The 22,974-nt window shown below is 41.5% G+C and overlaps 3 protein-coding genes across 4 annotated transcripts; 1 reads left to right on the top strand and 2 right to left on the bottom strand.

The window, feature by feature from the left end:
* Positions 1 to 908: 908 nt before the first annotated feature.
* Positions 909 to 8,185, top strand: LOC139922076 (cyclin-dependent kinase-like 1). Its single transcript, XM_071912525.2, has 10 exons — positions 909 to 1,164; positions 1,503 to 1,691; positions 2,199 to 2,320; positions 3,357 to 3,429; positions 3,742 to 3,832; positions 4,221 to 4,421; positions 6,641 to 6,723; positions 6,823 to 6,879; positions 7,173 to 7,325; positions 7,601 to 8,185. Exons 2-10 carry the CDS (start codon positions 1,524 to 1,526, stop codon positions 7,700 to 7,702), a joined length of 1,050 nt encoding a protein of 349 aa, XP_071768626.1. The 5' UTR covers positions 909 to 1,164; positions 1,503 to 1,523; the 3' UTR covers positions 7,703 to 8,185.
* Positions 8,186 to 10,056: 1,871 nt separating this feature from the next.
* On the bottom strand, positions 10,057 to 16,503 carry LOC144539387 (cytochrome P450 2F3-like). Its single transcript, XM_078283987.1, has 9 exons — positions 16,208 to 16,503; positions 15,106 to 15,268; positions 13,799 to 13,948; positions 13,507 to 13,667; positions 12,520 to 12,696; positions 11,821 to 11,962; positions 11,278 to 11,465; positions 10,831 to 10,972; positions 10,057 to 10,608 (listed from the first exon to the last, which is right to left on the bottom strand). The coding sequence occupies exons 1-9, from the start codon at positions 16,376 to 16,378 to the stop codon at positions 10,427 to 10,429; spliced, it is 1,476 nt and encodes a 491-aa protein (XP_078140113.1). The 5' UTR covers positions 16,379 to 16,503; the 3' UTR covers positions 10,057 to 10,426.
* A 793-nt stretch (positions 16,504 to 17,296) lies between these two features.
* LOC139922089 (cytochrome P450 2F3-like) lies at positions 17,297 to 22,427 on the bottom strand. 2 transcript variants are annotated; one of them, XM_071912538.2, is made up of 9 exons: positions 22,257 to 22,427; positions 21,862 to 22,024; positions 21,566 to 21,715; positions 20,936 to 21,096; positions 20,326 to 20,502; positions 19,953 to 20,094; positions 19,493 to 19,680; positions 19,173 to 19,314; positions 17,297 to 17,734 (listed from the first exon to the last, which is right to left on the bottom strand). In XM_071912538.2, exons 1-9 carry the CDS (start codon positions 22,425 to 22,427, stop codon positions 17,553 to 17,555), a joined length of 1,476 nt encoding a protein of 491 aa, XP_071768639.2. In that variant the 3' UTR covers positions 17,297 to 17,552. The 2 variants fall into 2 exon arrangements, with proteins under 2 accessions (XP_071768639.2, XP_078140114.1); XM_078283988.1 differs by lacking the exons at positions 19,173 to 19,314; positions 19,493 to 19,680.
* Positions 22,428 to 22,974: the final 547 nt, after the last annotated feature.

Raw genomic sequence — 22,974 nt, 5'->3', positions numbered from 1 at the left:
ATTACTCTAAAAAGTAATGCATTACTCATTACTCATTTCAAAAGTAATTTCCTTACCTGTTACTCCCTGGGAGCAGTAACTAATTTGTTACATTCGTGCTATTACTTTTCTGCTACACATAAAAAAATTGGCGGTTAGCATTACTGTATAGTTAGCTTTAAAAATCGGGACAATTCAGATAGCAGTTAACGGCTAACGTTAGATAGCTAACGGACGTTAGCTATTAACGGACATTTGAGTCGCTAACCTACGTTCACTTACGTTAATTCTGATGAATATTCGTTTTTTTTTTTTGGATACTTCTACTTCATTCTCTTATTTATAGGGGTTGATAACAAAAGTAACGCTTATTTTTTGATTGGAAACCATAATATATATTATTAGCAACTACATTTTAAATAAGTTAGTATTTAGTTACACTACTCTTTACTGGGAAAACTAACTTAATGTACTAACGTGTTTCCACCACACCTAACACCGAAGAAGAAGAGCAAGAATCATCATCATTATCATCATCATCATCATCATCATCATCATCACCACCACCACCACCACTAGCAGGTAGGTAGTAACCAGCCCTAACAGTGACAGCGCACTGTGTATGTACATGCGTGTTTTACGTAGCCTACTTTGTGAATAGGCTAGCTCGATTGTTGGCCTTTTCCGCGCTGTTTCCATGGAGCCAGGTCGACGTCGTAGTGACCAGTAGTTTCTTTTTTCCCACAATTTCTGGGGCATCATTTTAATAGTAACATGGCTACATCATGCATACCTAAAATGACTTTAGCGGTGGATTATGCTGAACGGTAATGACCGGGGAGGGTAACCAAGGCACTGGCGACGCACAGGACGACGACATCAGAAAGAAAGAGAGAGAGAGAGAGAGAGAGAGAGAGAGAGAGAGAGAGAGAGAGAGAGAGAGAGAGAGAGAGAGAGGGACAGAGAGAGAGCTAGACCTCTGAAATCCTGACTGCACGAATAGACCATTGATGCAAAACATGAATTTCAGCCCAGAGAAGCTGAGGTAGCTTACCTGCCAGTGCAGAGAGACATGGCTGCGTACACAGAGATGTAGCTTTTCGAACTTTTTTATGGACATTAAAAAATCATCGGCAGACAGACTGCTGACTTGTCGATGAAGACCCTCTCAAAGATTAGAAAGTGGTAAGTTTGTCTCTCAGTTCTTAGGTTGGGACACTTTGGGTATGCATGGATTAGAAACAAACACAACTTCCTCTTGACCCTGCAGCTGGAAACTTCTCTCAGGTCTCTCAGGTTACACACTTTCGAAAAATAACAAGTAATCCTTCAATACATTTTGTAAGAATACTATACAGATATGACAGGATAAACTGTAAGTCTTGATTGGTATATTATAGGAATAGCCATATTATAGTGATTTTTGTTTGGGAATTATAAAATATAAAATGATTAGATCCATGTGAACTTGTGTGAGATGCTGAATGGTTTGTGATAACTTAACAGCATTTGTCATCTGACAGGTGACAGCTATTACCTGCCCAATGGAGAAATATGAAAAGCTGGCTAAAATTGGAGAGGGATCCTATGGCGTGGTATTCAAATGTAGACACAGAGATACTGGCCAGATAGTTGCCATCAAGAAGTTTGTGGAATCTGAAGATGACCCGGTCATTAAGAAGATAGCATTGAGAGAAATACGGATGCTGAAGGTGAGAAGAGATTAGTATCACCTTAGTGTACTTTAGTCCAACGGTATCAAGTTTACTCACATTTAACACCACACAGACACGTGCACGCACACAGGTACACATGCACTCACACACACACAAAGGCCGAAACACACATACAGAGTGAAAAGACACATTGTAATATTATTGCCTTTGCAACTTTGTTAAGAATTGTATGATAAAATTATTATTATTATTATAGTTGTTGTTAGTAATAGAAGTGGTAATAGCAGTAGTAGCAGTAGTAGCCTAGTAGTAGTAACAGTAGAAGTAGGAGTAGTACTACTAGTAGTTGTAGTAGTAATAGTAGCAGTATCAGTAGTAGCAGCAGCAGCAGCAGTAGCAGTGGTAGTAGTAGTAGTAGTAGCAGCAGCAATAGTAGTAACATTAGTAGTAGCGGTAGCAGTAATACTAGTTTTAATCAAACATTTTACACACTGGGGCAGCAGAGCACTGACACAGTGTCCATGTCCTCTGTTGGTCCTGCAGCAGCTGAAGCATGTGAACCTGGTCAACCTGCTGGAGGTCTTCAGGAGGAAAAGACGGCTCCACCTGGTGTTTGAGTTCTGTGAGCAGACGGTCCTCAATGAGCTGGACAAACACCCCCGGGGGTAGGTCAGGGGCAACACTGTGGTTTAGGGGTTTCAGAGACTGTCTTGGAACTGAAACGTTATAGGTTTGATCCCAAAGCAACCTTTGTTTTTTTAGCGTACCATTGATTTGTGGTAGATACTGAAGGGCTACATGCTTCAACCTGTATTTTGTAAGTTAAAGTAAAAAAGGTGATGTTAGTCCTTCACTGTCCATCTTCTCATGTGTATGGAGTCGCTATATTGCTGGCCAACAATTTACAGGTCTTTTTTAAGGACTCATCTGTTTTGCACACAGTTAACCATGTAATCCAATCGTAACGTGTATATTTTGTATATTTGTCAGACTGCTGGTTATGACAGTAGGGCAGCAGAGGGCAACAGGGTGAATTACACAGGGAGGCAAGACTGGTTCCAAGAGACTTACAAGAGAGAATGTTGGCAGCATGAGAGTGAGGGAGGAACAGAGTAGGGGTTTCTGGCACAACTTCACCTACTTCCAAGGTGCATGGAGAAGGGAAAAAGGTCTAAAAAGGTCAAAACTCCAGCAACACTTGTAGTAAATAGAACAACTTTATTGTATAAAGTTGTTCTATTTACTACAAGTGTTGCTGGAGTTTTGACCTTTTTAGAGTGAGGGAGGAACAGCCATGTCTCAAAGAAAAGAGTGCCAAAGTCTTAAGGGAATGACGACATTCTCTCTACTCCATGCTTTGCACACTCCCTCGCATAATCTGTGGTCACAAGACAAAAGGAGAGTTTGGTTTGTGTTGTGCGAAATTGCACAGCTAGCGTAGGCCACAATGGCTAGTTGCTGCCTGACCACATTTCCCTTTCCCACAAGGCTGTGCAGCAGAAACTCTAGCTGCTCCTGAAAACAAAGGCGCCGGTTGCTGTTGGAGACAGGCGTACGGTTACCCGGGTGACGAGGGCTGTGTAAAGCACCACTCCTTTTTGAAATAGCTGGAATAATAGATGTGAAAACATGACTATTAAATGGGTTGTGCTTTGTTCCACTTACAACAATCAGTACTCCTTTGTCTCTTGTTCCCTGTAGGGTCCCTGAGGCTCAGCTGAAGAGTATAGTTTGGCAAACTCTACAGGCTGTTAACTTCTGCCACAAACACAATGTCAGTATATCCTTAAAGTATTTCTGCTTGCAAGAACAAGCTTAATTTAGTAGACTTAACTTGTATGCTGTAGCCACTCCTAGTATTGTTTGAAATATGTCTTGTTGCCTCACTGGAATCATTAAAGTCTCACTGACTCTAATCTAATGTATAATTTCCTCATTAATATGTCTAGGCCTTTGTTCTTTCGCTATTGTTCCTCCACTTCCATTCTTAATCTGTCAGCCTTAATATGAGCCTGTGTCTGTGTCATTATGAGACTGTGTATCATGTCGCCTAAATCCCTGTTCCCGTCTTGTGGGTGTGTTGCAGTGCATCCACCGTGACGTGAAGCCGGAGAACATCCTCCTCACCAAGACCGGAGTCATCAAGCTCTGCGACTTCGGCTTTGCCCGCATTCTGAGTAGGTCATCCAGAGAGCCAGCGCGTTTATGTGCATTTAGTGTCAATGTGCCTCTAATGACTTATTCAACAAGGAACCTATATCAGCTGCTGTTTCGGGCCTCCTCACTTTCAATGTTATGTGAAAGCATTGCATAGGAGGACCAGTCAGCCAGTTAGTGTGTCAGTGTCTCTGTTTACCCAGCCTGCCTTTGGTTTCGGTGTTTTGTTACCATACATTAACATGTAGTCACTCAGCGCGCCTTGTAATCCCTTTCCCCGTAATGTACATGTTATTCAATGTTCAATATTCAGTGTGTGTGCCTGTGTGCTCTCCCTTTCCTTACCCTGTCACTTGTTCACCCTCATTTCCATCTCTTTCTCTGTCTGTCTGCCTGTATACCTCTCAGCGGGTCCAGGAGACGACTACACAGACTACGTGGCGACCCGCTGGTACCGCGCCCCTGAGCTGCTGGTGGGGGATACTCAGTACGGCCCCCCTGTGGACGTGTGGGCGCTGGGCTGTGTGTTTGCAGAGCTGCTCCACGGGAACCCGCTCTGGCCCGGGAGGTCGGACGTGGACCAGCTCTACCTCATCCGGAAAACGCTAGGTACACTGAGAAGAGCCCGGATCAAAGGGCACTTAAAGGAAAAATCCACCCCTGGATAATCTTACACTGTATTATTGACTTTTTTGGTGTACCCACTGTCCCTCAACCTGCCTTGTCTAGTTCTACTTTCGTTAATGATTTCCTGCGTTCAGCGTGTACACACACACACACACACACACACATACATACACACAAGCACAAGTACATACACGTAGCATTTAAATGCGCAAGGAACTGAGTTTGTACATTAATGTTTTCTATCTACCATTTCAGTGAAATATGCAAAGGCAAATAAACCCAATTAAATTAGTTTGCTCTGCGTTTGAAGAGTCAACTTTGTATCAGCATACTTGTAGGCCAGTGAAGTATACCGGTAAATAGGAGGGAGGGAGGCAGTGTAGTGTGCAGTCATGGCTTGCAATGGCATGAAGGAAATAAACACTTTTCTTGGAGTATTATTTTGGCATTTGTTTTGCCTTTATTTGATAGTTCAAAGTAGAGAGAGACAGAAAAGACTGGGAGAGAGAGGGGGATGATATGCGACAAAGGTCCCAGGCCAAACTCAAACCCAGGATGTTTTAGACAGGCCATGATATTATTGTGTCTTTAATGTCACCTTAAGTTGTAACAATTAGTTAACTTTACGCACAGGATTTGATGCTCAGCCCCAAAATAATATGCTCCTCATTAATAGCAATGTTGCTTTTGGCCAGCAGATGTCGCGGTGAGGCGCTGTGTTCAACATGACTTTGGTCTCAATGAAAACAAAACTAGTATATAATGGAGTTTGGGATGTTTTGCAGGGTTTTACAGTCAACACAGGGTGATCTTTTGTAAAGGCAGCTATCTATGCTTGTCAAGCTTTGCGGGAAACCCTGAATGATTTAAATTACCAAATATCAAGGCAATTTAAAATGGCAAAAAATCAGCCAGGGAATTTCTACCAGCGATGGATTCAACCTATAGCATATAAATAGCTTAAAAGCGTGATCATTCAGCTGTGGGTTATACATGTCTATGATCGCGGCCACTCCCCTTACTCAAAACACATCATGCCATGTTGCATTGCATTCCAGTCTATTGAGGCTACTGTGGATGGAGAAATTGGATTTCTCCGATGGATTTCTCCCTGCATGATTGTTGGTGCAAAATGATGAGTCTAGAAAGAAGTATAGATGGGACAATGCTTATCTCACAATACGTTTGTGATATGGGGTTCACGATTCGATTCAGCCACAATACGATGTAATAAATAAAAGTTCAATAACAACAAAGTCTGACTGCAGAATTATGTTTATTTCTGAACCACAAATCTTTCTAGCAGTGGCATTGGCTGGCTATAATGTAAACAACTGTAAAAATGTCATTACAAAGTGCAGATAATATAATTTGGATGTAGAGCTTGTGAAACTGTGATGGGCAAGCCATCTCATTTGTACGGAGCCCGGGAGTGGCCATCGGGAGAAAAATTATTTATGTCGTGGCCACAATTTACTGTAACATGCGCACGATATGCAATTCGAGCTCTTGTTTTATTTTTTCGTGCGCACGAGATACAATTCATTCCCTCGATCTGGTTAAAATGAGCCCTCGTTTTGGTTTATTCGTGCACACGAGATACAATTCGTTCCCTCGATTTCCTCTTTACATGCGCACAAATTGCCAAAACGTGCCCTCGAAATAGTGATATCGTGCTCTCGATATATAATACATGCATGCGCTCTTCATGAGCTTATAAAGAGTCAGTGCACATATTGGTGATTATGTTTAAATGTGGCGCTGTCCTGGGTGTGTTGCAGCACCTGATTGTGTTTACATGGCCTGAAGGTTAAGTGGCTAAATATGTTGCAATATTTGGGGGATATGCCTATTCAGTGTAAACAGACAATGGATATTAACATGCCAAATCCTTACTAGGCCTATCTGCAATACCTAAAAGGTACCTTTTAAGTTGCATTTTTTCCTAAATTGCACAGTTTAACGAAATCGAGGGAACGAATTATATCTCGTGCACACGAATGGACTAAAACGTGCGCACGTTACAGTAAATCGTGGACTCGATATAACTTTTTTTCTCTCCCAATGGCCACTCCCAGGCTCCGTACATTTGTGATTACTAGAGCAGAATAAAATGTACAGACAGTATTTCCACCAATACACACACTGACTGAAATTTTGACACCCAGTGAAGATTCTGATCATCTTAATTTTGACCTCAGGTGACCTGATCCCTCGTCACCAGCAGGTGTTCCGCTCCAATGTCTTCTTCAGCGGAGTCAGTATCCCCGAACCTGACACGACGGTACGAATCCTGTTACCATGGCGATGGCATATGTACTTAATGGAGATGTGATCAAGTGTGGTTTATGTTATGTCATTCCATTTATCACTTTACTTCTAGGAGCCCTTGGAGAAGCGCTTCCATGGAGTGTCTCCTCATGCTCTCCAGGTTATGAAGGTATGTAGACTATGTTTGTGTGTGTGTTTGAGACCAGCCGCCAATAGGCAAATATAAACAAAAAGGAAAATGAGTGACTGAAGGGCCATTTTTTAGTTTTAAACGAAGTCATTTTCAAAGTAAAACACCTCCTATCTATTCAATCTACTGACAAATTATGGACAATTATGTATTTTCTGAATTTGAAAGTAGGTTGACCCAATCCCTGAGATGTATGCACGCCTGACATATGAAGTGAGGTATGCTTGATATTTTGAAATGCCAACTGTGGATGCCTGTCTGTGTGTGAGCAGTCATGCCTGGTGATGGACCCTTCCCTCAGGCTGTCCTGTGAAGAGCTGCTGGAGCTGCCTTACTTCCAGGAGGAAGGAGGAACCAACTGGGGCCGCGAGGGCGAGCGCCCCGGGAGACGACATGACAAAGGCTCCAGACGCAGACAACCAGGGGTATGTATGCAACACGGTGGCCTAATGGTTGCAGAAACTGTCCCATAACCAATAAGTCACAGGTTGGATCCCTGCAGCTGCCTATGTGTCCTGTCAAAGTGTCCCAGAGTTGGTCACTGTACCCCTACCTGCTCATTCAATGGGGGTAGAGGACAGGGTCTAATATACAGTAGATCTAGTACAGAAGGAATTCAGTGTCTTTGGTACTTCCTGTAGTTGACCTCTCTCTCTCTCTCTCTCTCTCTCTCTCTCTCTCTCTCTCTCTCTCTCTCTAGCCTCAGTATCTGCCTCAGCTACCAAGCAGCAACATCTCGCCGGTACCAGATGTCAAGAAACAGGTGAAGCATAAATATGACCATCACCTGCCCAACATTTAACTGAGCAGGGTTTGGAACTCTATGTAGAGCAACAGCTCGATGTACAAGATTTTGGCTGAATTTGTCAAGATGGACATGTGTTGTGCTTTGTGCAACATTTGAATACATACCAATTTGAAGGTACAAAAATTGTTGGTGTGAGAGTGAGAAAGTGTATTTTGACTGTATGATCATACAGATATCAACTTTCACTAGCCCACAGACAGAATCGCTTAGATTCATATACAGCAAACAAGATCCCTAGTTGAGGTGAAATATTTACAGTAGCACATGTTAGGTAATATCAACATATTATTTTAAAAGAATATCAAGTACATTCTATGATATTAATGTTGAAGAGACACCACACCAAATGCAATAGATACTGTGTACAGCTCTTTAAAAATATTTCTTGTGAAAATCACTGGTGTGCCATCATCACTTGGATAAAAAGCTCTATAGCTTTCTTGTTTTCTGGTGCGACAACCAATAAAAACATTTCCCTGTTCAGGTAAATGCAGACTCTGTAGTATACACATTGCACATTGAGACTAATCTGTTTCACAAGATATTATTTGATAAGACACCATTGTGTTGTTTTTAAATGGAATTTATTTTCAGACATATTATATTATAAAAATATCCAGTCAATGAAATCATAGAGTAGACTTAGAGTAAGCATTTTTTTTCGCGGTTTTTGTATTATAAGCATAATTTGACTCAAGATGAAAAACGTCTTATTAAGGTTTAATAAAACTTGCAATGGAAAGCTGATACTCTCCCAATGTAATTTGATGGGTCCTCTAGCATACTGCAGCCTCAGTCTTTGACAGTGATCTCCAAAGTCTAACATGGACATTTACTCTGTTGCTGAGACACAAAGACAGTGATACACTGGAACATGCACTGGTGCACGACATCCTGACACATAGCTTGACCGATCACCCGACCTTGAACTCTCATCAAATTACAGCCGTAATTTCTTGTAATACATTACTATGCTGAGCGCTGTTGCTTCTTACAGCTTAAGCCAGTGCGTCTCAATATCGGGGTCAGGCCTTCGCAAATGGTCACAAGATGATTTATGGAATCTGAAAAAATATATTTCTTGTATGCAAATTAATTTTTATGGTTTTTTTTTTATCTTTGTGATTAATGCATTTTGCTTGTGAAATAACTATTTGCAACCACAAGGCTTCTTCCAATAATCAGTCAACTAAAATAGTCTAAAAATAGCAAAAATAAAAATTAATATATTGCCCTGCAAGGCATTGTGGGTATTTGAGTGTTTTCTTCAAATCTCAACATATCAACATGTAGCTTTAAAATGATGTTTCTGACCAACCTGTAGAATTTCAAGTGGATTGATTACTTTGTCATGATTTTACAGTTGGTTGAACTTTTTGTGCAAAGTTTAAAAAATGTATAGGTTAATAGCTTTTCCCATACCAGGTAAAGGCATAGCCAATTAATACACTGGGTGGGCTGAGGTTACAATGTAAACTATTGTTATAAAACAGATAGAAACCAATGCATGTGTACCAACTTTGATGTTGATAGATGATCAAGGGAAAAACTTAAAAATGTAAGTTAAAAACGGCAAAAAAACTTTCAAAAAACACAAATTAGCAGAAAATCCAGTAGACAGATTTTGGAATTATGGCCTTCCAAAGTTTTACAATTTGACCTTAATTATAGCACCCCCGATTTGAGGTAGTATTATCGGGAGGCATTTGCCCACCATCTACGGCAAGTTTGATGGTGACTGTGCAAAACCACCCTGAGTTATAAACCATTATGTGATAGGCCACATCCAGTGCGCCTATGCCACATCCACTTGTGCCAATCCCAACCAAAACTCCATTTGATGAATACTTCACTCTAAATTATGTGCACCAAATTTTGTGAAATTACATCAATCACAATAGGAGCTCCATGTTACTAGAATTGGTAGCGCCTCCTATGGGCCAATTTTAAAATACTTTGATATGGTTCAGTTCCTCTACTGAACTTATCTACCAAGTCCCTTCTGCATGTTTATCAAATTTGGTGTTAATTGGTCAAAAACTGAAAAAAATGTTTTTCAAAAAATGCAAGTTAGCAAAAAATCCAATATGGTGGACTTATATGTGGACAATATGGTGGCTAGGTTTGCCACGCCAGAGACCCAAGTTCATATCCCAGGTGAGTCAATTTAGCAAGCAACAAGCACCATCTTATCATCGATTATGTGCTGGTTTGTGTAAGAAGCCACAACCATTATCTGCCATTTTGTCAAATTTCATGTCTCTGTCATACACCATGTCGCTCTCACGATGAGGTGTGGTGAGGACCCAAATGCAGGACAGCGAGGCAGGTAGTGATCAAACCCCAAGACTGTTTGTTTAATATAACGGGTGCAGGAAACAACAGGTAAACTTAACAGACACTTAACAGAAAATAATGAACCGACAAAGATTGACTGGGGAACAAGACTAATATACACATGGGGAGGTGATTACAAATCAGACACAGCTGGGGCAGACAGGAAACATGGTACACATAGAACTAAAAGAACTAGACAGGGAAACATAATACACAAAGAAATACAAAACCTAGACAATGAACGAAGGGACTGAAAGTCACAACCGTGACAGTTGCGGGAAATTGATCCACTTTTTGGAGGTTGCAGGCCAACAAAAATGTTGAAAACCACTGGCCCAGGATACATCTTATGGTGCTCTGGTCCTGCAGTGCCTGTTCTGCTCAGCGGGGGGTGGCGATGATCTTGTACCTGCGGGGCACATTGGCAAAGCTGCTGAACTCAGGGCTGAGGTCTATACTGTCTGGGCCTCCAGCGCAGGAGAAGGTGAAGCGCTGAAGCAGTGATACTTGGAAGAGGAAAATTTCCATGCGAGCCAGAGACTCTCCAGCACAGGATCTCTTCCCTGAGGAGACACAGTCACAAACAAACCACTTCATAAGAAAATGTGTGCTTGAGATTGGTGACAATTATTGTTGTGATTGGGTTAATAATTAGCTGTCTTACACACAAAGGGCATGTATCAACAGTGCGTTTGCCAAAAGAGTCCAATGTTCAGCTACATTTTCTCAGTGAAATATGAACCAGTTGAAGGGATTATTGTGTATTTACTTATGAATTTCCTTACCTGCAGAGAATGGCAAGAATGCAGGGTTTTTCTTAAAGTTGCCATTCTGGTCCAGGAAGTTCTGGGGATTGAAGGACCAGGGAGTCGCCCACTGCTTTTCCTCTCTCAGTACAGAGTGCAGCAGGGGAATGATTAGTGTATCCTGTTGAGACAAGATATTATATCAAAGGGACATTATATTATCCTGGCTTACATTAGTACATCAGCACCAAGGGCCCCACCCCTTTGCTGACTACTCTAACCCACGTTGGGGCAGAGTGGGTGGAGCCTTAGAAGGACAAGGGTCACGATGATTGAAGTGAGAACTTGGATATCCAATGATAATAAATTCTATGGATATACAATGATAATAAAGTCACCTCAATATGGGTTTGCCAACATTATCTAGGCACATTGTGTACATTTTGACTGTATGATGAAAACAGGACAGTGATGAAACGAGATTACCTTGGGAAATGTGTAACCCCTGAAAGAGATGTCCTGGAGTGCGTAGTGAGGGAGGCTGAAAGGGAAAATATCCAGAAAACGCTGCACCTCATGGATGACTGCGTCTGTGAAGGGGAGGGACTGCCTGTCCTCCATATTGGGGCAACGCTCTTGGCCAATCACAGAGTCAATCTCTTGCTGCATTTTCTCTGAGGGAGGAAGGAAAATAAGGAATTATTTAGGAATGTATAAGGAACATTTTAGGCTTAACTGACACTCTTGTCCAGAGTGAATTGCAATGAGTGCAACAGTAGAATAAAATTAAATCCCTAGATCATCAACATTACAAGCAACCAATAATAAGAGCACAAAGGTCAGAGCTGTAGTGCCCTGACAATAGATCTACCAAAATATTCCTGTGACCTTAGAATGATCAAGTAAAATAGAGAAGTGCTTGGAAAAGAAATAAGATTAAGAGTATTTTTTATTAAATTAAGTGAGACTTGTCCTTAGACCAGGCAAGCGTAGATATTCTTTAACAGTGTCTTCTGTCAGGATACCTACCCTGTATATTGGGGTATTTGATAAGTATACTGAGTGCATATCTCATAGTTGTGCTGGTGGTTTCTGTTCCTGCAAGGTACAGGTTCCACACTGTAGACACCAAGTTGTCATAGTGGAACTCAGTTGTGGGATTGTCCTTTTCCTAAAATGACAAAATTGTAACAATTGAACAGTTTAGTTCCAAAAATGAGCCATCCGCTGTTCGAAACAAGACTAAGAGTCTAACAGCCCCGCGACGTTGAATTGTGTCTCTGCCAGGAATCGAACTCGGGTCTTCTGCTTGAGAGTCTGCAGTCTAACTCCCTGTGGGCCATATGACCCATAAAATCGTGAACAGAGCGACCGACCGTCCGACCCACAATACCATCCATAGAGCCCCTGCTGTCACTGCGCTAAAAATGACACCTGCGCTGCCAAAAGGATTCATCAATGATTCATCAAAGTTAATCTTATTATGGAAGAGCATTCAGTTTACACATTTTTTTCAGACTATTACCCATAAAGTACTACCTTTTGACAACAATGGAATCTACATATTTGAGATGCTGAGTAATATACAGGGACTTTTTTTTTTATTCAAAATGGATATAGAGTGTTTTTGGCATGGAACTCTTCAGTTACACTGCTTGGATCTGAGAAGCTACATCTTAGGTCCACTATATCTTAGGTCCACACACTGATCTTCAAGTGCTATCCAACCTGATTGAGTCGGGTGAGGAAGCAGTCGATGTAGTCTCTTGGGGAGCTGTGGTCTATCGTCTCCTGGTGCTCTTGGATCTTCATCCTGATAAACTCCCTCACCTCCTCAATCAGGGCGAGCAGGGTGTGCTGATGGCCTGGCAGACGCTCCATGATCCAGGGAAAGATATTGTACAACTATGGGAGGTAATCAGAGGGAGCCAGGATGCATAGGGTTGTTTGTCAGGATTTAGTATATGACATACAAAATATTTGAAGGTTTTCATTCCACAATGCTGCCATTTTGGAAAAATGTTACCGGACATCCATTGATCAGTATTTCAAAAATACTGATTTAATGATCTAAAATTGGATTAAACAGACACTAAGGGCTTTTGACAAAAAAACAAACACTTTCCCTCCTGCAGGTAGGCCTCAAATCATTCCCTAAAAATTGACTAACTGTGGAACAACCATAAAAACCACAAAAATGATCTCAATCACTTATTTGTAATGTGCAATACCAGAATAAGAATTCATAATAGTAGTATTTTCTTTCTTTTTAAATGCATCAGAAAATAATGAAACAATGGCTAGCTGTACAGCGCTCATTCTAAAACTTTAAAATGGAAACATTTGAAACAGCTGTTCTTCAACTGTCTCTTCTTTATTTAATACAATTCATGTGATTTATTTATTTACTTTATTGCTCGCCCCGTACAGTGTGGTTGGAGTGCAGTGTCAATTACAGAACAGTGTCCCTGGAACTGGCAGGGATTCACGGACTTGCTCAATGACGCTTCAGCAGGTGGAATGCTTGCTGATAAGGAGGCTTGAACCTGGGTCCTCAAATTGAAGAATGGTCTGTCTAACCACTAACGCACCCTGCTGCCCCTAAAGGTTGTTATACAGTCAGCAGAGGGTGTTTTCTTCCATCAGCCCACTGGGTTCTTGGCCCAGCATGCCTCCACTGCGCCTCTTCACCTCCTCAGTACCACCTCCTCTTACCTGGCCCCAGGGACTGCTACCAAACATCGGGATTTCAGCGATGATCTTCAGAAGACGTAGGAATTTGTCATCATCGTAGCTGAAGCGCTGTCCAAACACCAGGCAGCAGATCACATTGGACATGGTGCAGCTCAAGAAGAAACTGGGATCAAAGGGTGTAGCTGGAGGAGCAGGGGAAAACACTGAGTGAAGCATCAATATGACCCATAATTTTGTCTTACAGCAGGATAAGGAACATATTCTGTGAATCTTGAATAAATCAAAACCTACGGAGAACAGAGCACACACATACCATCAGTGCTATCTATGTGGGCTACCAGGTGCTTGCCCTCCTCCTGGATCCACTCTTCCATCCTCTTGCGTCCCATCCCGAAGTCTTTAAGCGTTGTCAGGGTGAAACGTCGCAGCTGGCGCCAGCGCTCTCCATTACTGGTGCCCAAACCTGAGGAGATGAAAGAGTGGCAGTTAAAGTAAACCTTTAAATAAAGACAGCCTGTAGCCTGCACAGAATCCAAGGCTATCAGAGTGCAATAAGAGAGAATTATATCATTGCAGCACAATATAACAAAAACAAACTTTGTGAGGTTACAAGAATGACACAAGCCAGCAACTCTTGGAGAACAATAGACTTAAAAGCTACAGTATCCAGCTTTTTGTCTTGAGACAGGAAGTATATTGTTAGTCCCGCCCTCCTCCCCCTCAGTCGGTCAAGTTCAAACCCCAACACGTGTCATTCATCTTGATGAGCTGTCTGCCTTGAAACGGCATCTAGTCTGAGGCTAGATGGTAAAAAAAAAATGGCATCCATAAAGCCAACACACACAACAGGTGGAATCGACAATTCAATCAAACTATGTGCATATTAAACCTGAAATGATTTCACTGTAGCATTTTGGAGAATTTCACTAATAAAGCCCCTGCAATACTCTGAATTACTTGGTAAATTTTCAACTTCGACCTTTATTTTCAATAGTTTGTTGAGCGAATCCAATGCATACCTTTTTATTATATCCAATTTGGTGCCCACATGATATATGAAGACATTTTACTGTACCGTATTTAAGAAATTAAAAGTTAAATTCACGTGACTGTCGCCATATCTGAAAAGACAGCTGCTATAACAGCCTGTCCACCCACAGGTAGTCCATAAATCCAACAGATTCTTCTTTCAGGAAGTCTTAAACTGTGGCCTCACTTTCATTTTACTGCAGCATTTTTTGGTGTTAAACTGTCATTGAATGGCTCTAAAATCTCTCATGAAATTTCTCATCTTTGACCCTCCATAAAAATCTTGTTGGTGTGGAAATAATCTGGATAATATGAACACTATATGTTCATTATCTGCATATATTTCCCCCATGTTAACTTGTTAACCGCACATCATTCCTTGTCAATATGAGTGGTGAACAGAGTGACTGACCGTCTGACCGTCCGTCCGACTGTCCGACTGTCCGACCGACAATGGATGGCATTATCCATAGAGCCCCTGCTGTCGCGGGGCTAAAAACCACCTTGATTCAGGTGTAATAGTATTCGTCAGGGTGACAGAATTGCATGTATAGCCATATTACCTTTATCACCACATTATTCCCAAATTACCATATCCCTTGGTAGCTCTGATCAGGAAAGGAATAGGTCCTCTGCCTGTGAACTTGTCTGCTTGGTCCACCAGCGCCTCCTTCACAGCATCATACCCCACCAGAACCACCGTTCGCTGACGGCCCAGGTACACTGTCATCACAGGGCCATAGCTTTCACTGAGCTGGAGGTTTAGCAGAGCAACAAGCACTCATTCAGTTCGTACCCAGGAATACACAAAAGTAAAATCAAACTTTTTTCCCTTAATATTTATTGTATTTATCCAGGCAGCGACATTATATACAAATTCTTATTTACAGTGACAGGGTAAAGACAAAAGGTCTCCTGAAGAGGGCAGGGAAAGAGGATTAAATCAATAAAAATTACAAATAGGAAACTCAGACAGGTCAGAAACACAAAAGAGAGCAGATCCAGGAGCAATACAAGGCTAAATAAATAATACAGAAACACCAGTAGTCACATATGCAACAAAGCCAGGAAACAATTAAGGGGCGGCACAAGAAAGCAGAAATTCAGGTACATAAGAGGCAAGTTACTGCTGGGAAACAACAGACACATGACAGACAGTGGCAGGAGTACATACAATCAAGACAAAATAATTAGAAAAATAGGGGTGAAGTTGCTGATGCAGTATAACAGCACGAGTGATAGTGATATTGCTTTTATACAACAGTTCTTTAAAGCTATTTATCAAGTAATGGTAATTTGAGACAACAGATTATGATTTTTGGCTTTTATTTGTCTCCGCCACCAAAAACAGTTCCCTCAGGATTCCCTACTGAGTGCAAGCAACACATAAACTGTTAGAACACCTTTAAAGCTGAGTGATACGTACAGTAAAACATCCCAGTGCTGTTATATAATGGAATGCCTCCTGTCCAGTCTAATTACTTAACCGGAACTAGCTGTTGTATAACAAGCATTACAAAATTTCAGTCCTATAATTGAGACTTTGCAGGGAAAGAGAAATGAGTCAAAGTAGTTTTGAAGCACCATATGGCTATCATTGACCACTGAGTCCTGCTGAACTGTTTCTGCTGCCTTATCACAGACTGGCCCACACCACTGTGTACAAGTGTCACTGTCAATCTCAAGCTCTCACCTTCAGTAGAGTTTTGAATGGAGCTATTTTGTCCAGCTGTGGCAGGTTTCCTATGAGAGGAAGTCCAGTGGGTCCTGGAGGTAAATGATAGTGTTTTCGGTTCTTCACACTAAACAGCCACAGCAGAGCCAAGATGATCCCTGCCAAGATCAGTGTGCCAGAGAACTCCATAATGCTGTCTACAAGAAAATATCACACTTTGTCTTCTGCTTGATTCCTTTTAGCTGGTCTTTAGCAGGTATTTAGGGAGAACACCAAGATTATATAGATACCACCGCTACACACTCGTATAGCTACGTCAGTCGTTGGAACAGGCCCACCTTTGTTTACATTGTCTTGTTTGTGGCAAATAAGGAAGTGGGCTAGAATGCTGCGGGAACAGAGGTGAACCATGTGACTCCTTAGTAGTGGAGCCGGTTCCTTAGTGCTTTTTCAACCAACCTTGAAAGGTTTGTTATTATAGAGTCCAGAGAGAATAAAGGAGCACAGGGTTATGTGACTGTTGGACAGCATGGTAATATATCACAGCTCAGAGCCTTTCCATTCTCTGATTACCGGTGTGACATGTAAAACGTGTGCACAACATTGTATAGAATCCATTCAAAATTTCTAAAGCTTCTAAATGCTACCAGTTTTCAACCCATACTTTAAACATGAATAAAAAACAACATTATGGGCTAGTGACATGGACAAGGTAGGCCTGTATGGAATAGCTACAATTCTAAATTTAAGGAGCTGTAACGCAGATATTTTAGATTGATTCACTGGAACTTGTGCAGGATAAGAAAACCAAACAGTGGCTATAAATTACCTTTGTAAAAAATATATACACCCATTGTGTTACTGGGTCATTTTTAACACATGTATTCAAGTGGGTCAGGTGCACACGTGCAGGCTGGTGTTAAATAGATATAAAAGGCTGTGAAACCTACAATTCATTACTATAAAATACCGCATATGTGACAAAGAAAAAATACCTATTTTTTAATATGTTTAATACACACTGTCCCGCACCTCTCTTAGTCTGGAAATCATTTATTGCCATTTGTATAAAAGCAAAATACATTTATTTATGTTGCATGAGAAAACATTAACAATTAATACAGGAATCAAGAATGAGTTGAAAATACAAACAAAAATGAAAATATATACAAGATAACATTCAAAAGTATTCATGAAATTATGCTTGAAGCCTCTGATGCTCCTGTGTGTCACGTCAGAGAGATAACAGCAAGCATCAACATTGTACACACTTATACGCTGTATCACAACTATAGAGGTCCAGGTGAATGAGCCTCTGGGCCACAAGCCATGGAAGATGTTCTGGATGGAGCTCCTGGTCTGCTCACCGGGGGGTGGCGATGATCTGGTGCCGGCGGGGCAGATTGGCGAAGCTGCTGTACTCTGGGTTGAGGTCTATGCTGTCAGGGCCTCCAGGGCAGGAGAAGGTGAAGCGCTGCAGCAGTGAAACCAGGAAGATGAAAAGCTCCATGCGAGCCAGAGACTCTCCAACACAGGCTCTCTTCCCTGAGGAGAGACACAGTCACAAACAAAGCTATGCATGTGAAAACAGGCACTGCGTTGTGTTGCCATCAGCATAGCGCCAATCTGCTCTACAGGGCGCGTGATGTTGTGAATGGATACATCAGAAAACAACCAATATCAACTTTATTTCTCTTTATTTCAATTCGGGAGAACACGTGCGTCAGCCATCAAGAATTGAACCTCAGCTATTTTTTTCAGCTTGGACGCAATCGGAAGCAACACGAACGTAACGCGAACAGGGGAGCATCGTTCAGTACTTTTAAAGGAATCATTCCTTCGATGGCTGATGCCCGATGGCTGTAGTGGAGCAGGGCCGTAAAGGGGCAATATGCAAAATTTTAACTGCCCCATAGCACAAAATGACTAATATATCTGCAGCATAGACTGTAAAAAGAGATGGACGTAGTGAGTGTGACGTCACCCACTGGCTTCTGAAGGGCCGTTTTGAAGCCTGGAGATTGTGTTTATGGTCGCTGCCATGTTGACCTTTTTTGGAGCCAGAGCGGCCAAAGCGAGGCAAAGGGTGGAATTCGGGTTGTATGGAAAGCCACAGCGCTGCCTACTACTGGCCCATAAGTGCTGAACAGGCGACCTTTCAATCACTAGGAAAACAACCCTGTTTTATATCCATTATATCCTGTTAATGTTAATGTTAACACAATTATTTTGAAAATTGACAAAATGACACACATTAGAAGAAGTGAAATTAGCTACTGAGGCCATAACCTCTTGTCGAAAAAATTTATTGACTTTATAATTTTTGCGAAAAGTCGGGCTGTGGTCCCATTGATTTGCATGGAGTTGGGCTGGGTTTGGAGTCTTTTTGGAGCCGGCCCCTAGGGGACAATAGGGGAGCTGCCGCTGCCGCTGCCGCCACTTCCGGATTGGCTTCAAAATTCACCTGTGGTTTTGGGCGCTTGATCTGCAGGGGGTTGATAGGTTTCTTGATCAGAGCCAATGGGTCAATGATTACTTCGCCAGGCACTGAGATTTCTGGATTTCAAAAGTCCCTTTCTGTCCTGTGCTCTGTTTTACAACACCTCCTCTTGGTTCTCCGCCCTTATTAGCTAGCTTAGTTGTCTCTTGTGAAAATATGACTTTAATGTTTGTATCAGTTACCAGCAACCGTAATACAAGGGGACGGGAGGGCTGTGCCAGAGACTTGTGTAGGAGGAGACAAGTTTTTGCAATGGTTGCTAATAAAGTTCAATAAAAGTCATAAATTACTCAATGCCCCCTCAGTAATACATTTTACATCCTTTATTTAATTATTAGCTAGCTTGCACACAACATTGCCCATAATTGGGTATGAGCCAAAAAGGCTGAAGTCCACTTCACCACAGTTTTGTCAGTGCATTACTTATATATTTTGAAACTTAATTTTTAAAAGACGTTTCTGAGTTTTGTCTTTGTGCTTTACCTGCAGAGAATGGCAGGGATGCAGGATTTTTCTTAAAGTTGCCATTCTGGTCCAGGAAGTGCTGGGGATTGAAGGACCAGGGGGTCGCCCACTGCTTTTCCTCTCTCAGTACAGAGTGCAGCAGGGGAATGATCATTGTGCCCTGTTGAAACAAGGTATCATGTCTATCTGATAAGACAGATTAAGTAATTGGCTATATAGGCTTATTGTAATTCTCTAAAATGTAATGTTTTGTAATGTTTATTCTACATCTTGTTAAAGCAATCTTTGCTCATTTACACTATCTGATGAAAATGAGAACAATAATGAAACTAGGATACCTTGGGAATTGTATAGCCCCTAAAAGAGATGTCCTGGAGTGCATAGTGAGGGAGGCTGAAGGGGACAATATCCAGAAAACGCTGCACCTCATGGATGACTGCATCTATGAAGGGGAGAGACTTCCTGTCCTCCATATTGGGGCAACGCTCTTTTCCAATGACAGTATCAATCTCCTGCTGCATTTGCCCTGAAGAGGCAAGGCAAACAATTCAAGTTCAAGTTTGTTTATTTACATAGCCCTTTATCACAAGCATGTCTCAAAGGACTGTACAGAGAATGAGCCTAACTAGGTCTTACTGATCAACAATCAACCATAGAACAGAACAGCATTTGCACTCAAAACTATTGTTATGCATGTCATTAGGCAAGTGTTTCAAGCGGCTGATTCAAATCCAGACCAGAAAGAATTTAGACCACATAAAAAAAACATTTGACTGAGTCTTCTGTTAGGGGACCTACCCTGTATGTTGGGGTATTTGATGAGTATACTGAGTGCATATCGGATAGTTGTGCTGGTAGTTTCTGTTCCTGCCAGGTACAGATTCAACACTGTAGACACCAAGTTCTCATAGTGGAACTCTGTTGTGGGATTGTCCTTTTCCTAAAATGACAAAATTGGAACAATTGAACAGATTAATTCCAAAAATGAGGCATCCATTGTTTGACAAAAATTTATATCTACACTGAGAAAGTGCTTCCTGGCGTCCATTTTTGAGGATGGAATAATCCAGGAATATTTTTTCTTCTGAAAATGTATATTTTCAATTACACCTAAGCTACATCTTAGGTCCAGTACTCAAAAAGAACAAATGCTGTTCAAGTGCTATCCAACCTGATTGAGTCGGGTGAGGAAGCAGTCGATGTAGTCTCTCGGGGAGCTGTGGTCTATCGTCTCCTGGTGCTCTTGGATCTTCATCCTGATAAACTCTCTCACCTCCTCCATCTGGGCAAAAACGGTGTGCTGATGGCCTGGCAGACGCTCCATGATCCAGGGAAAGACATTGTACAACTATGGGAGGTAATCAGAGGGAGACAGGTTGCATAGGTTTGTTTCTAAGAAGTTAGGATATGACGGCAGGTGCTGGGCCAGGCCACCCGCTCTAAAGGCCAGGACCCTCCGGAGCTATACGCTTGCCATCTATCACAACTCTATGACCTCTGCATAGGAGTGTAAACACTGAAGTGGGGAAGATTCATGTGGACGAGCGAGGTCTGGGTGCGTACAAGCACATTGATATATAAATTAATAACTATGCATGTGATTATCAAGTGTTTTACAAAGGCTTCAAATGTTTAGTCAATCAGCACTGAGGATTGGGGCTATCTGTTTTATAATAGTGATTTTACTATTTGTAATTGATTGGACCATCATTTTTGGGAACAATTTGCAGTTTCAGTCTTAAGTTCCTCTTTTTCCCTTTCTGACTCCCACCTCCTCTTACCTGGCCAAGGGGACTGCTACCGAATTTTAGAATTTCAGAAATGATGTTGAGGAGGCTGAGGAAGTGCTTGTCATCGTAGCTGAAGCGTTGGCCAAACACCAGGCAGCAGATCACATTGGACACGGTGCAGCTCAAGAAGAAGGTGGGGTCAAAGGGTGTAGCTGGAGGAAGAGGGGAAAACACTGAGTGAACTCTCAACGTGACCCCCAGCCCTGTGTTACAGCAGGTTGTGCAACATGAACCACTGTTTCATGTGTCCTCAGAATTGTGTGTTTTTATGTTTTGTTATCAATTATTAATTTTTGTTTGCCTGCTCTTGGCGCTTATTTCACGTGGCAGGGGGGTTCCTCTCTGAGTAACCCTATCCAAAGTTTCTTCCATTTTTTTTCCTAATAATTTTTTCCTTTTTCTCATTCTCTCATTCTCTAAGGTTGGTCTAAATTTGTGTTTTTTGTTTTTCATTTTTCATTTATTGTGTTAAATGTGGGCATGTGAAAACCTTTGAGACTGTAACTGTGATTAATGGCTATTCAAATAGACTTGATTTGACAGATTGTGATAATCCTCTGATAAAACGACCCTGTGTAAAATATGTGAACTTTGATATTAACAGTCAAAAACCCTACACACCTTTGAATGTATCTATGCGGGCTACCAGGTGCTTGCCCTCCTCCTGGATCCACTCTTCCATCCCCTTGCGTCCCATCCCAAAGTCTCGAAGCGTTGTCAGGGTGAAACGTCGCAACTGGCGCCATCGCTCTCCATTACTGATGCCCAAACCTGAGAAGGTGGAATGTGGAGAATAAATTAGACTTGTTAAACAGCTACAGGTAGCACGCAAGAGAGCAAACGTTTTAGATCACTCAACTATAACAAAACTAATTATTTCATGACAGTGACAACAGATGTAAAGCATCTTGTGTTACCATAGCCCTTGGTAGCTTTGAGCAGGAATGGCAGGGGTCCTCTGCCCGTGAAGTCATCTGCCTGGTCCACCAGGGCCTCCTTCACAGTGTCATATCCTACCAGAACCACAGTCCGCTGCCAGCCCAGGTGCACGGTCATCACAGGTCCATAGCTTTCACTGAGCTGGAGCAAAACATGCTTTGTTAGAGCAAAAAACCTTACAACTGAATTGCTCGTATGCAGAGGAAGTTCATTTTTTACTCAAAATAAAACAGATGACAATAGCCTGTCTGTCCTCACTTATTCTTGTCAGATTGCAGGATGTATTGTTGTACCAGCATAGACCTCGATGTGTAATGTAAATCCCAAGGGGATTAATAAAGTGATATCTTTAAAATAAATTAAAAATGTTTACCTTGAGTATGCTTTTGAAAGGTGCATTTTTGTCCACCTGCACCAGGTTTCCTATGAGAGGAAGTCCAGTGGGTCCTGGAGGTAAACGATACTTTCTGTGGTTCTTCATAGTAAACAGCCACAGCAGAGCCAAGATTAGTCCTGCCAAGATCAATGTGCTAGACAACTCCATAATGCTGTTTACAAGAAAATATCCCACTTTGCCTTTTAGTTGTCTCCTAGCTGGTTAACAGATCTTTCTTGTACTCTGTTATCCTCTTTGCTTTTCAGAGGCAATGCTACTCTCTGGATCTGATATCTGAATTTTCATGTTTATATCGAACAGAGTTGGCAGGTCTGCTGCACTAAGCCAAAGGTGAACCATGTGACTCTCCATGTGTGTTGTAGACGCCCCTTGTATGGAAGGAAATCTGTGTCAGAAATCACAAATAGAAATATAAATTGAAAAGGATACATAAATACTACAAATCACAAATATGTATGAATGCAATAAACAGAAACACAAATATATCTTTCCATCAACCAATAAATGATTTGTTACTTGTGTTCTGTAAACATAAATAAATTAACAAATATTGACAAATACATTGGCAACAATAAAAAAATATATCAAAATAAATGAACAATAGACAAAAGGCAGAAGATGTTCTTTTATACTGCTTCCAAATCGAATAAGGAAATGGAAAAATGAAAGGACGAATTTAAATTTATGTCTTGTT

This window comes from Centroberyx gerrardi, chromosome 6, assembly GCF_048128805.1.
Source record: "Centroberyx gerrardi isolate f3 chromosome 6, fCenGer3.hap1.cur.20231027, whole genome shotgun sequence".
Taxonomy (NCBI): Eukaryota; Metazoa; Chordata; class Actinopteri; order Beryciformes; family Berycidae; genus Centroberyx; species Centroberyx gerrardi.
Note: the sequence above shows the minus strand (reverse complement) of the source record. Positions and strands in the feature narration are given on the sequence as shown.